The sequence below is a fragment of the Equus quagga genome, unplaced genomic scaffold, assembly GCF_021613505.1.
Source record: "Equus quagga isolate Etosha38 unplaced genomic scaffold, UCLA_HA_Equagga_1.0 HiC_scaffold_162_RagTag, whole genome shotgun sequence".
Classification (NCBI taxonomy): Eukaryota; Metazoa; Chordata; class Mammalia; order Perissodactyla; family Equidae; genus Equus; species Equus quagga.
The window spans coordinates 168644-186358 of record NW_025792787.1 but is presented as its reverse complement, the minus strand read 5'-3'; the positions used below and the strand labels follow the sequence as shown (position 1 = coordinate 186358).

General features: G+C 41.2%; 1 protein-coding gene across 5 annotated transcripts in view; it reads right to left on the bottom strand.

The window, feature by feature from the left end:
• The window catches only part of IFTAP (intraflagellar transport associated protein), a 68207-nt gene that overhangs the window by 19308 nt on the left and 31184 nt on the right, over nucleotides 1-17715 (bottom strand). For 4 of the 5 annotated variants that reach the window (XM_046648997.1, XM_046648999.1, XM_046649000.1 and 1 more), the window contains 2 exons: nucleotides 2735-2892; nucleotides 1207-1278 (listed from right to left, as the gene is read on the bottom strand). The exons of the other annotated variant lie outside the window; for it this stretch is intronic. In XM_046648997.1, the coding sequence (XP_046504953.1) occupies nucleotides 1207-1278; nucleotides 2735-2892 (230 nt within the window). The remainder of the gene's footprint in view (nucleotides 1-1206; nucleotides 1279-2734; nucleotides 2893-17715) is intronic. 5 annotated transcript variants of the gene reach the window in all.

The window sequence follows — 17715 nt, the reverse complement described above, 5'->3', positions numbered from 1 at the left end:
TGAGTCCCAGGTCAAGGTCTTTGTGCTCATCGTGCTCTCCCAGGGACGTCTGAAAGACCCAATAAATTTGGAAGTTGGCCTGGATTTTGTAGCCACCATAGTAAGATCTCTACACTGAAAAAACAGTCTGGGCAGCTTTTGAAAAGGGACTTTGTTGCAGATTCGATCCCAGAATCCTATCACCACCAAGACAGTGCAGAACAGTGTCTCTATCCCTGTTTTTGTTTTAGTTCTGCTTTTCAACCAAATGATGGTGGTGGGCATGGCTATTGTCATAACAGCAAGCTTTTTACTCTGAAGAGTCAGAGAGGAAACTAAAGAAAGCCAGAAAGAAAGGTTCATTCAAAACAAAACCATCCTGCCCCAGGTAAATCACAAAAGAGGTGAGTGGGGCAAAAAGTCAAGTGTTCTCTCTCAAGCAAATAAAACTGAAAATGACTTCAAAGGTAAAATCCAGAGCAAATGGCCTCTACAAACACAATAGCAGCATTTCAATGAAAAACTGTTCCACGTGGCATCCTGCTTTCCATGGACAAAGAGACATTTTAGATTAACAAAATGGTAACATTTCACACCCGAACTAATTTATCTCAGGTGAACATCAAAGAGGGTAAACAAGAAAATGATTTCACCACCAGTGGGAAGGAGTCCTAGCAGAGTAAGTCAAGGCATAATGTTGAAGTGCCTTTTATGCTCATGACCTAAAACATGTACACAAGAAGTATCATAAAATTACAAATTTAGATCCCATAATTGGAATTCACAACACAGCCTGGGTCTTTCTTCCCCCAGCTCCACTTGCCAGGCCATGGCTCTTACACAGGAATTAAAAATGGTAGCTGCCATCGCTTTTAAGTATATAACTGCCCTTATTTCTTGGCATCCAAGTGACAGCAAAAATTTATCTTCCATATGATGGTTTCGGTACTAGAACCTGAGGCTCTGTAACATTGTCATTTCTCTCAATGGTGCATGTTCAGGAGGAGTGGAGTCAGGTTTCTCTATGGAAGCACCCCTTCCATTGGTTAAGCTTTGAGGAAAAAAGATCCAGAACTCAAGCAACCAAGGACAGTTTCAGATACTCGAACACCAATTTAAAAAAAAGTACAAGGACAAAATCTGTTGACTTCTCCAACCGTGTGTGAGAGACAGCAAATGAGTCCTGTGGGCTTCTTTGCCGCGGAAGAAAATCGCGTCATGCCTTACCTTCACCTTTCCTGCCCGACTCAGATCACCTTGAAAGGAACTGCCAACTTTTTGGCCTTCATCCATCACTATCTGAAAAAAAACAGTGAGGACATATTGACAGGAAATGAAGCAACCGACAAAAAAGGAGCTCATCTTATAGCCCTTCAAGTGATAAAACTCCCCTTCAGTTTTCGTTAATTAGCTATGCATGAAGGACCGGATTCACTAAGTCATAGCAGTGGTCAAGGAATAGGTTTCAGGAGGTCTGACTTCTACTTCTGTCCTCTAGACTCAGCAACGGTGTAACCCAGAGTAAATTACTTGACCTCAGTTTTCTCAAGTGTAAAATAGGAACACTCCCCACCTCATTACCCATCTCCCATCCCATCCCGATGAACCTCTGGAGGACAAATCAGAGAATGCTAACACACATTTTCACGTTACCAAGAAACAATACCATCGAACAGTTCTTTGCCTCTCACATGCTGGTTAATGACTCAATAGAAAATATAATTCCAGTTACCGGAGGGGAAGGGGGAGAGAGGGTGAAAGGGTTTTGTAAAAGGACACATGTGCATGGTGATGGATGGCAATTAGACTTTGGTGGTGAACATGATGTAGTGTACACAGAAATTGAAATAGAATGATGTACACCTGCAATTTATATAATGTTATACACCAACGTTACCTTAATAAAAAATTAATTTTAAAAATCCACATTAAAAAAAAGAAAATCTAAGTCCAATTGCCAATAATTACCAATAAAAGTGAATCCTCTAGGGAAAAAGAAAAGTTCTTGTCCCATAATCATCTCACTGGAAGCAAGTACTGGAATTAAAGAATTGTGGGCCTCTGCTGCATATAAACAAATTTCTAACAGAGATTTTTGTTCCCTTCTATAAAACCATAATCTCATATACAATTCTGTCCACAATATCACAGGGAAGACAGGATGCAGTGGAAAGTAGAAACTCAAATGGCTTAAAAAGAAGAAGAGCTTCCACTAGGATTCCTTGATACTTAAAAACCATAGTCAAGGAGAACCTGAATACACTCTATCAGGTCTTGAAGATTAGGAAAAGAGTGTCCAACATTTATCAATCAAATCTTGGAAAAACGAAGACAACAGACTCTACTTTAAGTCTAAAAGAGATGAATCCAGGAGAGGGAAAATAAACTCCCATTTCACACAGAATTATAAAAAAGAACTTTTTTTGTATCAAATAGAGGACAAGCTCAAATAGAGGACAAGCTCAAATACATAAATAATTTCAAGAAGAGTCTATAGATGGCAGATCCTTAAGAAGTTTTTTAACAAAAATTAGGGATAACCACGTTACCATGATAAACGCTGTCTGTTAAAATCATAAAATATGATGATGATTTTCCATAAAGTATCCCAATGGCACTCCTTCTAGAATTAGGAGTCTGAGTTACTGATGCAGTAACTGTCCAATGTTGCTCGTGTTCTTACGGTCTCCTTTTTTAATTCATGAAGAATGCTTTTCTTTCTCGGACTGTCTCTACAAATGTGCCATGGTATTACCTGTTCCTCTTCTGAACACTGTGATAAGGTACGAAGAAAGATGGCTTTATTTCTAAGATGGTGATCATTTGGTGCATTTTCATGAGGAAATTTTATTGAAGTAAGTATGTTTTCTGAAGAATCAGTTCCAAATGCTTCTCTTTTGGTCACATTATCCTCTGAAATGGCAAGTTACATAACATTAGAAAACATCCACCACCCATTCTACTTTATTTTGTGTTTATTGAGAATCTTTCTTCCAAACAAAAAAATTACTTTTCAAAGAAATCTAAAAATTGAATGCTTGAGTCATTAAACACTCAACTTTACAAAGTTATTTCTAAAAATGCATAGAAAGATAACACTATTTCATTCACTATTCAACAAATACTTATTTAAGCGCTTACTATGTACCCAGTACTTTTCTCAGCCAGTTAAAAGGTCAATAAAAGTATAGTACTTGCAAGACTCTTAGATATTACCTATCTCATGTTTTTCTAAATTTGAGAGAGTTTTTTCCTTATAGGAAAGCAATGTATGGATGATTTTAGAAAATTTTTAAGAGAGAAAAATTAAAATAAGAAAATCACTCATAATCCTACAAGACAGAGAAGCTGCGACAAAATTTTTTCAGTAGCTATTTTTCTCATCTTTTACCTATGCATCCATATACTTCTAAGAATCAAATGGAATTATACTGTATATACTGTATTATAACTCAACTTGACACCAGTATTTCTTTCCATATTATTGAATATTCTTCTCTCTAATGGTTATAGAGGATTTCGTTGTATAAATGTAAATGTCGCTTATTTAACCAATCCCTTATTCTCAACTATTTAAAACTATAAACAATGAATACCTTTGTACTAAATCTGTACACATTCATGATTATCTCCTTAAGAAAAGTAAAGAGTCTAAGAGTAATCTTAAATTAAGAGACTGAGAAAACTGTGACGTCATGATGCCACTTACAGAAATGTGGGGGATACATTCAGATGAGAGGTAATGAGTTAAGCTTTGGCCATGTGCATCTGAGGTGCCAAGGATACTGAGGGAAATGTCCCAGGGCCAGCGGCAAATCAAGGCTAATGTGTAGAGAGTATCACAGCTGCAGGGAAATATCTGGTAGTCAATTACACTGGGGGAATGGTTTAAGCCATAAAATTACTACTATTAGTAGCATTATTAGTAGTAATATTAAAATTAATAATAAAGGTTAACATTTATTGAGTGTCAGACACTCTTTAATGAGCATCTCATAAATCTCATGTAAGCCTCACAACCACCCTAGGCGTAGGTACTGTTAGTAGCCCTATTTTACAGATGAGGAAACCAAGGCTCACAGAGAAACTAAGTAATTTGTTCAAGGTTACACAGCTGGTAAGTAGCAGAGTAGGGATTTGAACCCAGGACCCCTGACTAAGAACCCATGCACCTAAGCACTGTGCCATGCCACTTAGAGTAACAAAGCAAATGAAGGGAAAGGGTCCCTAGAGAATAGAAGAATGAAACGGAAAAAAGAAAAAAAAAATCCCAGGAAGGAGACAAAGGAAAAAAGTTTACAACAGTATAAGAAGAACCAAGGACGCAGGGTACGTTCGAAAACTCGATTTGCTTGCTGCCAATGACAACAGCAAATACAGGCATCTACATCAGTGAGCAAGAGTAATAAAGAAGTTCAAAAGAGGCCAAGTTGCAGAAATCAAAGTATTGCCAGGTTGGGGAACCCTGTTCCACCCCCTTAGGATATTCCACCATGAACGGGTTCCTGAGACACGGGGACTGTTTACCTGTGAGCTCCTTAGGCGGTGTTTAAGGGGTCACGAGACAGCCTCACCCAGCAAAGTGGCCATGCTTGTTTTTCTTGAGCTGTTGGTTGCATGGCATCAAAATCGATGAAATTCTTGTTGTTCTAAGGATCACAGCCGGTGCAAGCCCAGCTGGAATCCTTTGTTTGCTTCTGAATACCCCACCATTGGCGAATGAAGACTTGCAGGGATATCCATAGACATTAAGATTAGCACAGAAGCACTGTTGGGGAGCAGAGGTAAGGTAACCTAGTCTATAGCACGCTATTAACTCAATAAGCCAGAGGAGGAAAACACAAATACTGACTGCCTCACTTTCTCTTTGAAAGGGCTATGTTAGTAGTAACGCAAGCTCAGGCCAGCTCTCTCTGCTGCCTCCTGCACCAGTACCCGTAACTCCTAACTAGCTACTACCGGGAGAGGTGACTTGCCTTGGACTTCAACAAATCCCTAGGAACACTAATGTGCAGTCACTAGCCTGGCCGCTAGGGTGTAGGGGCTGGGGGCCGAGCAAGGTGACGTGACGGGCTGTCGCTAAGAATACTGCTGGAGTAGCCAGACCATCAGATAAGTGAGGAAGAAATGGTCTTAGGACGTATCCTCCCCAACTTCTTCCTCTTACAGCCACAGAGATGTCCGAAATCAGTCCTAGGGCAAGGACAGCAGCGGTGGCAGGGTAGAGCAAGATAGGCATGGAAATGCTTGGAAACAGGAGGAGTTTTCTGAGGAATGAAAGGGTTCCTCAAACTTCATCAAAGTTAGAGGCAAGAAGACTTCCTGTGGCTCCCTGCGAGTCCTCAGCGCACTGTTCTAATAAGAGGTGGGCTGGAAGAATTCATTCTCCCTGCCTAGCCTCTAGGTCTGCAGAACCTAGGCCCAGTACTGCCTAAGACAATGCTGCGTGGCCAGGACAACAGTGCCGTAATAGTCCACTGACTGAAATACTTGAAAAGCACCGTGGTGTCTGGGAAGAACAGATGTTCTGCAAGGACAAGGTCTGTTTGTTCTCATAATCATTCGATGTACTCCTCTGCCATTTCCAATAAGACGTCCAGGTTATCTGACAGCTAACCAGATGAAACTCCTTCGAAAGAAAGAGGAAAATAGGATGAAGTCTCAGCTTCTGATGCTGGTGTTGAACTACTGTTGGAGTCTCAGATCTAACAAAATTTCTTGTTCACTCTTAAGACTTCTTCCTTCTATAAACCTCAAGCTTTCATTCTTTAAATACCAGAGGATCCAGAAAAGAACTTGTCGTCTCTCTGACTGAACCTACAGTTGCAGCCTGCTCCTCAGCCCTTGAAAGCAGTTTCACAAGGCTCCATGCCACATCACTCCAGAGGCCCAGACGGGCTTCCTATAAAGGCTTTTATCATTTTTTTTTAAAACAGCAAATAATAAATCTCTTGGCAGAATGAGATAGGAAAGAAGTTCTTTTTCAATATGATAATGTCAAAATGGTAGATGTTGGCACAGCCCAGAATCCGAAGTGGCCTAGAGCCTGATTAGAGCCGGACGCTGCTTCCCAGAGCTATCCTGGGGGCGGCCCACGCCTGCCACCCAAGCGTCTAGTCTCTTCTGCTTCTGTTTCTGTTTTTCATCAGAGTCCTTCTCCATCTTTCATCTGATCCCTAATGTTTCTTGCTTTGAAATATGTGTCAGACATAATACACTTTAGAAGTCTAACGGCAATATTTCAAGAACAAGTAGGTTATTGGGACCTGAAAGAGCATTTCTTTGGGCATTTCTGAGTCAAAACTTCAATACAGATGAAACAAGGGTTTTTTCTAAAGGTTTCATCATTCTGAAGCCATGGAATTTCAATTTTCTTTTGATACCAAACAGATGAGCTTCTAACAGATCTCCCTCCCAAGGCCACCAACTATACCTACAGTGTCTAATTTCAGGCCAAAGGAGAAGTTACACTCCTTGGAAATCTTGAAACTACTGATGCCTTGATCTAATCTAATCTTGACTAATCATGTATTGATTATATACCTTCCAGATAAAAGTGATCACTTTCAGAAAACTCGATTTTGAAAGAAACTTTTTAAAAATTCAAATTCATCCACACGAAAGCCAGACTACATGATAAGGGGCACCACCACATCTGCGGGAGAGTTTCCACGGATCAGCACAACCAACGTCAGAGCCCAGGACCAAGTCCCTCCAGCCTCCCCTGAGGGTCTGTCCTGCACCATGGTCAACAGCCACGTAATTCAAGAGCTCGTTCGCAGTCGCCAAGAGATACTGAACATGTTGCTAGAAGAAACAAAAATTCATGGGGGACAATTTGTGCCACCCTGGGTAGTTGCAAAAAGCCTTCTGCAAAGAGAATAGGGGATAAGCAATCACACTTACAACAAGGCTGGGTACTTTCAAAGTCAGGGGTGACTGTCACATTACACCCCTAGCCTAGAGCAATGATTCTCTGGACAATAACATTTCCTCCTGATTTGTCCAGCCAAACTAGTTCACTTCACTGTTTCTTGATCACATGCTCCTTGGTATCTGGCCTCCCCTAGAGCGATAGTCATTAGGATTAAATAAGCAATTTAAAAACCAATCAATCATAAATCAGAATAAATCCAAAGAAGCTAAATTCAGCAGACAAATGTTTTGTCTAAATTCCCTTTGCAGTGCTCTGAATTCCAACCGTTTTATGTCCTTCATTTGAGAGGGCACAGGGAGGGGAGGATTACCTCAGCCTGGCCAGTCGAGAATAATTGTGCTTTCCCCGAGGCTGGATGATAATTGACTCATTATTCACAGTCGTAGCTCTCAAGCTGCCAACACACAAATGCGCAATCCTGGCTCAGAAAAATACATGTTTCAAAAGCCCAAGATGAGGGACACAATCGCAGAGAGATGAAATTTTTGAAATGGCTGGTGTTAGGCACTTACGGAGGAGAAAATGTGAAGAGTGTAAAGTTGCTGAAAGTTTATTTTCAGGAACAAAATCTGAGTGGTAGCTGAGTTATGCAACTCATCAATCCGCAAGTTATATTCTGGGCACCAACTACGTGCAAGGTGACAACGACGGGTAAGATCCAGTCCCTGGCCTTACAGAGTTCACAGACTAAGCGGTTAAGCCAAGCGTGCAAACCACCAATTTAGAACACAACTTAAGGCAGACGACACACAGGAGCGCAGTCAGAGATGGGAAAGTCACCATCGGTTTGGGAGAATCACAAAGGCTTCACGTAGGCATGGGGCATGTGAGCTGGGCTTTGAAAGAAAGCCAGTGACAATTTCAACCAGTGAACCTTGTCAGGAGCTGTCCCACAAAGGGAACCTCGCCCACCAAAGCCCCAAGGCGGAAAGCACAGGGCCTGAGGGAGAATCACCAAGTATTCCAGGAAGATGGGAGTACACATTTAGGGACACACAGATGGGTGATGTTTGGAGGGCCTGACAAAAGCTCTGTAGTTTACCTGGGCCCTTGGGAGTCACACTCAGAGCTGTGCTCTAAGAAGATGAAATGCACAGAATGGAGCAGGTGGTTCAGACCCTGGGGTCAAAGCACAAAGCCATTCTAGAAATCCAGGTGAGACGTAAAGGGAGCCTCAGCATGGATTTAAGAACGGAAAAAAGAGCTCACAAAGTGAGTTCTTTCTGTGTTTCTAGAACAGAAATGAAGACACTATCTCCAAGTGGTAGTTTTCTCTCTCGATATCTCAGGATATTCGCCTTATCTTTCCCTCGCAATCTGTACTATTCTTGTACTTTCATTTGGCACGCCCTAAGTAACTTTTTTTTTTTTAACAATCTCTGTGATAGTGAAAGCAGGTAATACAGCACGCTTGCAGCCTGTCAGATGGATTACGCTGTGGTGCAGAGGCCACTGCATCTCACCCCGTAAATAAGCTCAGCTTCCCAATGGATCTAGTCCAGGCCACAGAAGGGGTGGCCCTGAGCCAGAGCAGATGCAGGACAGTTGAACACAGCTTCCCTTCCCTCCCAGGGTCCCCGACAGGGTGACAGCTGCTGGTGACACTGTCTACACAACATTGGATCTTGTTGCATGCTAGAAGTTCTTTTCTTTTTGTATCACAGTCCTTATGTACTTAAAACTTTCAAGTCTATGTGCAAGTGATTTATTTTCTTAATAGGAAATATTCACAGACAAACAGGACTCTCCTGGTTCTTGAGACAAATCCAGAGTCACAAGGCCATGTGCTTATCCAGTGAAGAACTCCAAGTAAGGATCTAAGCAGCCACGAAGAGCAGCTCCGCCTCGCCACAGCTTTATTGAGGGGTAACTTACAAAACTCCCTCATTTTAAGTCTACCTTTCAGTGATTTTTGGTCAACACAGAGAGTTGTGCAACCATCACAAGTAAATTTTTGGATCACTTCCATCACCCCAAAAAGGTCCCTGGTGCTCATCTGTAGAAACTCCCTGTTCCTACCTCCAACCACTAATCTACTTTTTACAGCTATCGATTTGCCCCTTCCAGACATTCCATATAAAAGGAATCATAACGGGGCCGGCCCCGTGGCCAAGTGGTTAAGTTTGCGTGCTGCACTGCGGCAGCCCAGGGTTTTGCTGGTTCGGATCCTGGGCGTGGACATGGCACCACTCATCAGGCCACGCTGAGGTGGCGTCCCACATGCCACAACTAGAAGGACCTGCAACTAAGATATACAACTATGTACCAGGGGGATTTGGGGAGATAAAGCAGAAAAAAAAAAAAGATTGGCAACAGTTGTTACCTCAGGTGCTAATCTTTAAAAAACAACAACAACAAAAAAACGGAATCATAAGATATGTGGTCTTTTGTGCCTAACTTCTTTAGTTAGCATAACATCTTTTGAGTTTCATCCACATTGTAGCATTCATTATACTTCACTCCTTTTTTATGGTCAACTACTACTACACACCTATGGATAGACCACATTTTGTTTTTCCATTCACCAGTTAACGAACTTTCAAATGGTTTCCACATTTTGTACCTCCCTGCTTCTGATATTGAGTTGTCGAAGGACCACTATTGCTAAACCTACTCCAGCAGTGCATGACACGCTGACATCAAAACAAAGGACCATACAGAGTTCCAGCTTCCCTCCCTACCCAGACAAGAGGAGGAATGCATATATTCTTTAAAGCTACAACTCTGATCATCTTATCACCTCAATATGGTCACAGCCTTAGAATTAGGTCACTTTCTATTACATGGTCCTGTTGTCTTCAGATTTATGTGAAATCACCTGAAATTACCTTGCTTAATTGTTCATTGTCTATCTCTTCCCACTACAATGTAAGCCTAAGGAGAGCAGTGACCTATCCATCAGGAACCTACTCACAGTTCCCGAAAAGGAAAATGTTCATTCTCCACTCCAAAGGACATGTAACAATTAAGACTGGAACGCAGATTGATACTCACCCCTTCAACCAGTGAACTCACTGTGCACTTGACACTACGCCAGCCTGGAGGACTAGAGGTGGGGAAGAAAGTTACAAGATGTGGCCTCTGCCCATGAGAAACACATAATCTATTCCCTTAAAACTTGTACTCACTCAACTGCAGGTTTTGCATGTCTTTCAGCCAGCATTTCCATGTCTAAGATCTACCCAAAAGAAATAATTAAGTATATGGGCAAAGATTTCACTACAAAGCCAGGAATGTCTAATCTATTCCTTTGAAAATTTTTACTTAATCAAGCCCTTAAATTTTTGCATATCTTTGAACCGGCATTGCTGTGTGTAAAATTTATCCAAAGGCCATAAATAAGGAGAGCGCAAACATGTAGCCACTGAAAAAAATAAATAAATAATGCTGAAGTCATTGCAAGGAATTTCAGGCTATCCATGCCCTGTCTGCCCCACCTCCACCCCCTCTGACCTAAGCTCCACTCCTGCACCCTTGCTCAGGCCGCTGGGGCCACACCGGCCTCCTCACTGTTCCCAACCAGCCCAGGTGCCGCTGTCACCACAACCCTTCACTCCTTGTTCCTTTGGCCTCAAATGCAGTTCCAACCAGTAGCCTTAGGCTTAACCCCCTCACTTCCTTTCAATCCTCATTCAATTTTACCTTCCCAAGGAGGCCTAACCAGATCACCCTACATAAAAATGCAACCCTATACTCCACCAGTAAACATGATCCCCCATATCCTGTTCTGTATTCTTTTCCTTTTCCAGAGTAATTACTATCTTCTAACACACACTTTTCTCACTCACTGTGTTTATTGTTTGTAGTCCATCTCTCCCTTCCAGGACACAAATTCCCTGAAGGTGACAATCTTTGTCTCTTTTGTTCACTTATGTGAGCAGTGCTTGGTACATAGCAGGTGTTCAATAAACACTGAATGAATGAAGATGTGCAAAGCTGCATCATTTATAATAGTCAAAAATCGGAAATAAGTGTCCAACAAAAAAGAGGATGGCTAAATTAATTATGGCATATCTGCACAACTGAATACTATGTAGTCATTAAAAGTACTGTTAATCATATTTATTGATTGGGAAGATGCTTATAATATAATTTAAGGTGAAAAAGCAAGTTATAAAAAGTATGTGTAATATGATCTCACTTTTATAAAATAATTATAATAAATTTGCTGAATATATAAAGGAATGAAAATATTAGGTTGTGCCCTTACTATAATTCAGGTACTGTCAATACAAATAAACAAACATATATGTATATGTGTGCATTTTTTTACATATATAATTACTTTATCCTAATAACAAGTCTATGTGGTAGAGGTTATTATACCCATTTTACAGATGATAAAACTGAAGCTCAGAGATCTTAAGTAACTTCCCCAAGACTACCTAGTTAGGAAGTAGCAGAGCTTAGATTCAAATCCTGATGGTCTCCAAGTCTCATGTTCTAACTAATAATTGTATCCATATATACATATCAATACACAGCAAACTTGAGGAAGGATATATACAAGCGTGGTTTATCTCTAAGACACAGGATGATGGTTTTATTAATTAGTTAATTGGAAATAGGTGTGCCTACACAAAAGAGACACCTAAAGTAACAAGAGCTTAAACAAGATGGAAATTGTTTTCTGTCTCATGCAACAGTAGACATGTAGATAACCCAGAGCTAATATGGTTGTTCTGCTCCACAAAGTCATCCTAGAACCCAGGCTCTTTCTATCTTTCTGCTCCACCACCCTTCTCCCCATGGTCCAGGATGGCACACCACCACACTCGTGCTCCAAGCAAGAGGATGAAGAAAGAAAAGAAGAAAGTATGTACTTCTGTTCCCCTCTGTTATTAGTGAAGGCATGGTTTAAGCTACTAGTATCAGGGAGGCACCAAAGCAGAGCAGCTGAAACAAGAATTGTACTTCTGTCTCAGTTACCAGTGTAGGGCTGGTGGGCAGGCTCCACCCCATGAGAAGACCCAGAGATCCCGGGTGGTGGAGAGTCCCGCCAGCCTCAGCACGTGGCTTCCATCTTTGGGTCTAGGAGTTGCTCCAGTAATTGCCTATTTCCAGCCAGGGGAGCAAGGATACAGAGTCCGGGCACACTTCTTAAGGACATGACCAGAAGTTACACACATCAGTTCCCCTCACTTCTTATTGGCACAGAACTAGTCAAATGGCTATATCCAGATGCAAGGAGACCAGGAAATCTAATTTTTATTGAGTGACCACAGAGTAGCTAAAAATTCTACTGCTATAGAAAAAGTATGTTTTTTGTTTTGCTCTGTGTGTTGGTGCCCCTCTGCATTTTCTAACTTTTCTACCATCAACAAGAAAATAAGCTTTTATTTGTAGAGGTGAAAAGCATTTTCTCCAACCAAGACTCCCCTAGCCCTCGGTCTAGGGAGAATGCCTCTACGCATCTCCCTCCTTTTCAAAAAGTCCCTCCTGGAAATACGCAAGAAGAAAAATACATATAGAATATTTTACATTTACATTTTTTATATTGTAGACTCAAGATTCCCTTAATATTTAACTTTGATGTCCCTCTTTTAAATCATAGTTACCCTAATCATAAAATTCTACACGAAGTCTTTAAAAGTACGTTCATTTACGAAATATACAGCAGAATAGACACCAAAGGCAACAAAATGATTGGAGGGGCATTTCCTAGGACATGCCACAAGCTGCCTCCAGAGCCGACGTGCTGTCCCGAGTCTCTTGCATGTGCCCTTGCTAACGGCGAAGGTTCACAAAGGACGCAGTTCTTCTGCCACAGCAGAAGGAGCCAGACTTCCCTGTGATGGAGTAACTTGGGCCTAAGGACACTTGCAGCATAATCGTTCAGACTTGCAACAGAAGGTATGCTGAACCAAAGCCCACCCTAAGTTCTGACAGCATCATATCCTAGCCTCCACATCACAGACCAGCAGGATCACCGTAAAATTATTCCTGTAACCCATCACATTTTTTTACTGTCAAAGTGCCTTTTAATGAATATAAAACGGTGACATTAAACAAAAAGTTATAAAGTAAAATAACTGTTCTTACCCTTTGGGTCGGGGGTGTAGACAATTTCACGAAATCTATGGACCTTATGCCCAGAAAAAATGCAACATATGCAAAAGCACAGAATTTTGAGGAATTCAGACACTTCCCTGTACCCCGCCTTGATCTCACTCAGGGCATGTTTCTCAATGCTGGTCTAAAGTCAGTAGAATTACTGAATCAGAATTTGGGAACTGATCCCCAAGAATCTGCACGTTAACAAGCATCTCCCAGGTGATCTTTACATACGCTCGAGTTAAGAGTCCCAAGGAAAGATCCTATGGAGTAGAATCTAAAAATTGAGAATTAAAAAGAAGTATCTGATACCTTACCTCTGTCAAAGCATATAAACATCTTTGCCTGAAGGTGACGTGTAGACATACTATTTAGTCCATCCACCAGAGGCCAGTGTAGGATTATTCCCTGAGTTGCATAGTCTTACACTATACAATAGACGCTGCAGAGAGACACTCTACAGTAATATACTATGGTTGGTTTTAACTACTTCAAGGAACAGAGTGTGGACAACTTACGCTGTAGACAGTATTTTACATTTTTTATATTGTAGAGTTAAGACTTCTTTAATATTTAACTTTGATAGACTTCTTTTAAATCATAAATAGTCCCTGTAATCATAAAACTTTACACTTTAGTAAATCTTTAAAACTTACCAAGTACCTTCACGTATATTTCATCTGATGCTCACCACAACCCTATGAGCCAAGCCGAGCAGGCAGAACTATCCCTGATTTACAGGGTCAGAGGGAGTGAGCGAAGGCCTGTAATCTCAAAGAATTCATAAATGCCTGGACCAGGTTTTCTGAATCCTACGCTAGAACAGTACCCTTTCCCTTCCACTGGCCCCGCTCACGACAGAATGAGAAATATAAGGGCAGTGCACTAAACTCTCCATGACACTAAATCCCAGCCAACTAAGCGATGTCCTTCGCCCTCACACCACGGGCCTGCTGCACGAAGATGCACCCCTTCACCTCACACCATGGAGCCTGCCTGCACAGAGACGCATCGACGCAAGACAACCTCGTGTACTCACAGAGGCTGGAGTCCCCTTTACAAATAAATGCTTCTTAGGAGTTTTCAAACTTTAGGAGGTAGAATAAACTCTTATGCACAAATCTGGCATAATCTAAGACTCTCACACTGGCATAGAGCATTAGGGCAAGGCAAAAGCAGACCTTTCACATTCCCTCATTTTTTCAGGGCACTTCAAGACATCAAAAAAAAGCTTGAAGTAGAAGAAGAACAAAAAACTGTCTGAAAATCCACTATTCTAACCATTCTTATTGCTCTTTTCTTAACTCATACAGCATGTTTATTCAATCTAAAACTGAAAACCCCATACCAAAGGCGATATTCTGGGCAGTGTTTTATCAGCACTATGTAAAGAGCAGTTAGTATTGCCTTACGAATCAACTTCTAACTATATGGTCTATAAGCATATAGATGGCTACTGTGCCTTCCCACAGCCAGAGCATTCAGAACACACAGAACACAGAAATAAATAAGAACCAAATATCAGAGCGGGGACCCATCTTGTATTCCCAGATTCTAGCTGAATGCCTAAAATATAGCAGGAACACGGTCAACATCAAAATGACCTCAACATTAGCAAGAACTGGATTGACTCTTTAATTAGGGACTAAACCCAATACCCACAAATTAGATGACAGCTACAAGTCATACAAAGGATAATCTATGGAGAAAGGGAAGAAGAAAACACGGTACTTGATTCACATTCCCTTTTTCCTAATCAGCAATATTCCTACACTGTAAAACCTAACGCAAAGGTAGGCTAAGTCCGGAAAACACACGAAAATGGTGTCAAGACCCCTCCCCATGCTAAGGGAGCACTGGGCTGCAAGGAGGGGGGCTAACCAGCGTCACCTGAGTCCATCTCATCTGGAATGAATCCAAGTAGAAAAAAAAGACAAAAAAATCTCATGCTAGACAGATTGCGGTTTGATTTTCACATAAGGAAGAATTAAGAGTTTGGTTAAGATAAAGTTTCCTGTTTGTATCCCTTTGGGTTTAGCTGACCATTTCAAAGAAAATATTATTGTTCTATAGCTGAAAGAGCATTTTGCTAAAACCATCCAGATCTGAATACATGCCCACTCAGTTGAATCAAAGGATGCAGTCTAATGACCATGTCAGTTTCGGTCAAGTAATTTACCCTTTTCCTTCAGGTACAACAATACATTCAACAATAATGAGTAAAAGTAACATCTCCAGTTAAAGAGAAATGCTTACAAAACAAACGTGCACCCGCTTAACACTGTTTAAATCGACCACCCAAAGGCTGACAGCGACCACCTTAAACGTTCATTCGACTACTAGCAGTTCTCCACCCATGTTTCAGAAAAGGTCAAGATTCCATTTGCCTAAGAAAGTTCACCTAATTTATATGTGCACACGAAATATACCATATATATGTTCAAAAGATATAAACAGAGAATCTCAGAAAATTATTCTTTTATTTGTACACAAACCAAACCAAATTTAAAAGCTTCTTATAATATCTTACCTCACTGAGAAAACATACTAGAAAAAATATTTATTATAACAAAATGCTATGCATTAAAAACATGGCCAAAACTAAATTTAATGATTATAATTCAAAATGTTGTAAATACTTAAATACATTTTCTTTCCTTATCTAATTACACCTAAACTACAGCAAACACAGAAAACAAATGATTATCTATGGACCAAATTATTCATGTGTAGAACGAACATGAATTGCAACAACCACAGCTGAAGATTTATGCTGACAGATCTCAAACAAAATGGCTCAATCAGCTCAAAATCCATCATCATTTGAGGGGAGAAATTTCCTTCTGCAACTGAACCAACAGTTTTGTGTGTTTCATAATTGGTCAGTTTGTTTCCTAAGTGTAGTGATTTAGCGGTGACAAAAGAAAGCGAAAAACAAATGAAAATTGCTTAATTATAGTTTGCAGCTGTTCCCCCAAAGAAAAAGGAGAGGTTAATGCTGCTGCTGCCGCTTCTTCCACAGGGCTCCACGACAACTTAGGTCACTTCAGTATGATGCTTTTCTCCTCCTCCAGTGTACTATGTGATATTTGACATTATGTTGTGATAAAGAAGCCACATACAGATAGCTACCGAATTTATGATCAATATAAACCGTGAACTATTTTTCTTCTCCTTTTATTATTTTCAGCAATAAAGAAAACCCCAACACATCAATAAAAAGCTGCAAAATAACACTGCTTCCTTATTCTCTCCCTTGGGACGTCAGATTAATTAGGTGAGTTTTTTAAATTGCCTAGTCACCTTTATAAGCAAGACTTCATATGATGACTTCCACAAATTTCTCTTGAGGTTAACACCCCAATGGCCTATGTCTTAAGTTGAAGTAAGTTTATTGCTATTTGCTGTGTTCTTTTCCATTGTGCTCTTTACTGTGAAACTCACATTTGCTAACGTGCTTCCCAAGCTGCCTTTTTTTTCTTCATGTGGCTAACGTAAAAAAGGAAACAGAAAGACACTGCAAATGGCCTGTGAACTAAAAACACCACTCAATATTCAGTAGGGAATTAATGGACTGATAACAACAGCACAGAAAATGTGGCTGAAGTGCCACCTGGAAGCCTAAAGCTGGTCAGTCCGTTTCCAACTTCCTCCGGCAGGCCATCTGCTGGTTACAAAGGTACCAAAACAATGTCAAGCCCGCTGGCCTCTAGTACACGACCGAAAACCACTGCAAAAGGCTACACAGCAAGGACTACTTTTTGTTGTGTTTTCTTTTATGCGAGAAAGCTGTTTTCATGCTCTACTGAAATTCCTTTCCTGCTCTGAAATTGGTAAGAGGCCCAGCTGCTTTCTATATTTTTCTCTGTGGTATTTTTCTCCAGCAGATTTTGAATTCATTCTTCAGACTGGGAAAAGACTCTTTGTACCCCTATGGAAGTTTAAAGGCACATGTCTAAAGCTCAAATTCAAAATAGCTTTGGGGACCAAAATGATATGTCAGCTTTGGAAATGTGTGGTTTTATGTGCTGTCACCTGTTTCATTTTTAATTGCATTTTTTTAGAAGTTGTCAAGTGTGAGTGTGATATTCCTTTGACTGAAACGACAAGTCAAAATTTATCAGTCCAGGACTGTAAACCAAATCCCAGCCCAGGATCTTAAGCTCCTGACAGAACACGGGCTCAATAAGGAAGAAAAATGAAAGACTCCTGCAGTGAGGGCCGTGGGACCGAACAAGTCACTCAGCCTCTGCAGGCCTCAGTGTCTCTCAGGCCGGATACTTGTGCCTCATCTCTGACTCTTTTTCTCCTTAATCCCGTCAGTCACCCGTTACCAGGGCTGGCGTGCCCCTGCGTCCTTTCGCTTCCCAGTTGCTCCCTCGCTGCCCTAGTCCACACCGCCACACACGTATTTCTGCGTCGCCTCCGAGCCAGTCTCCCTGACTCCAGCTGTTTCTCTCCTTCTGTGCCTCTGCCTTTCAAAATCACTTGCCATGTCTACGCGGTGTGTGTTTAAACGCACTGTGCCTCCCAGTTAGCTGGTGCATCAGATCCAAACGTGGGGCACCACGACGTCACCTCTGTGGGCTCTGCCTCCCGTGCTAGCCACTAAATGTGGATGCTCTTTAGGGTTCGGTCTGAGGCCCCGTCTGTCTTCCTGTCATTCTGTATTCTCTTCTATTTTCTTTTTATTTCACTTATTCAACACCTACTTACTCTGCACCAGGGCTGCTTTAGCTCTCGAG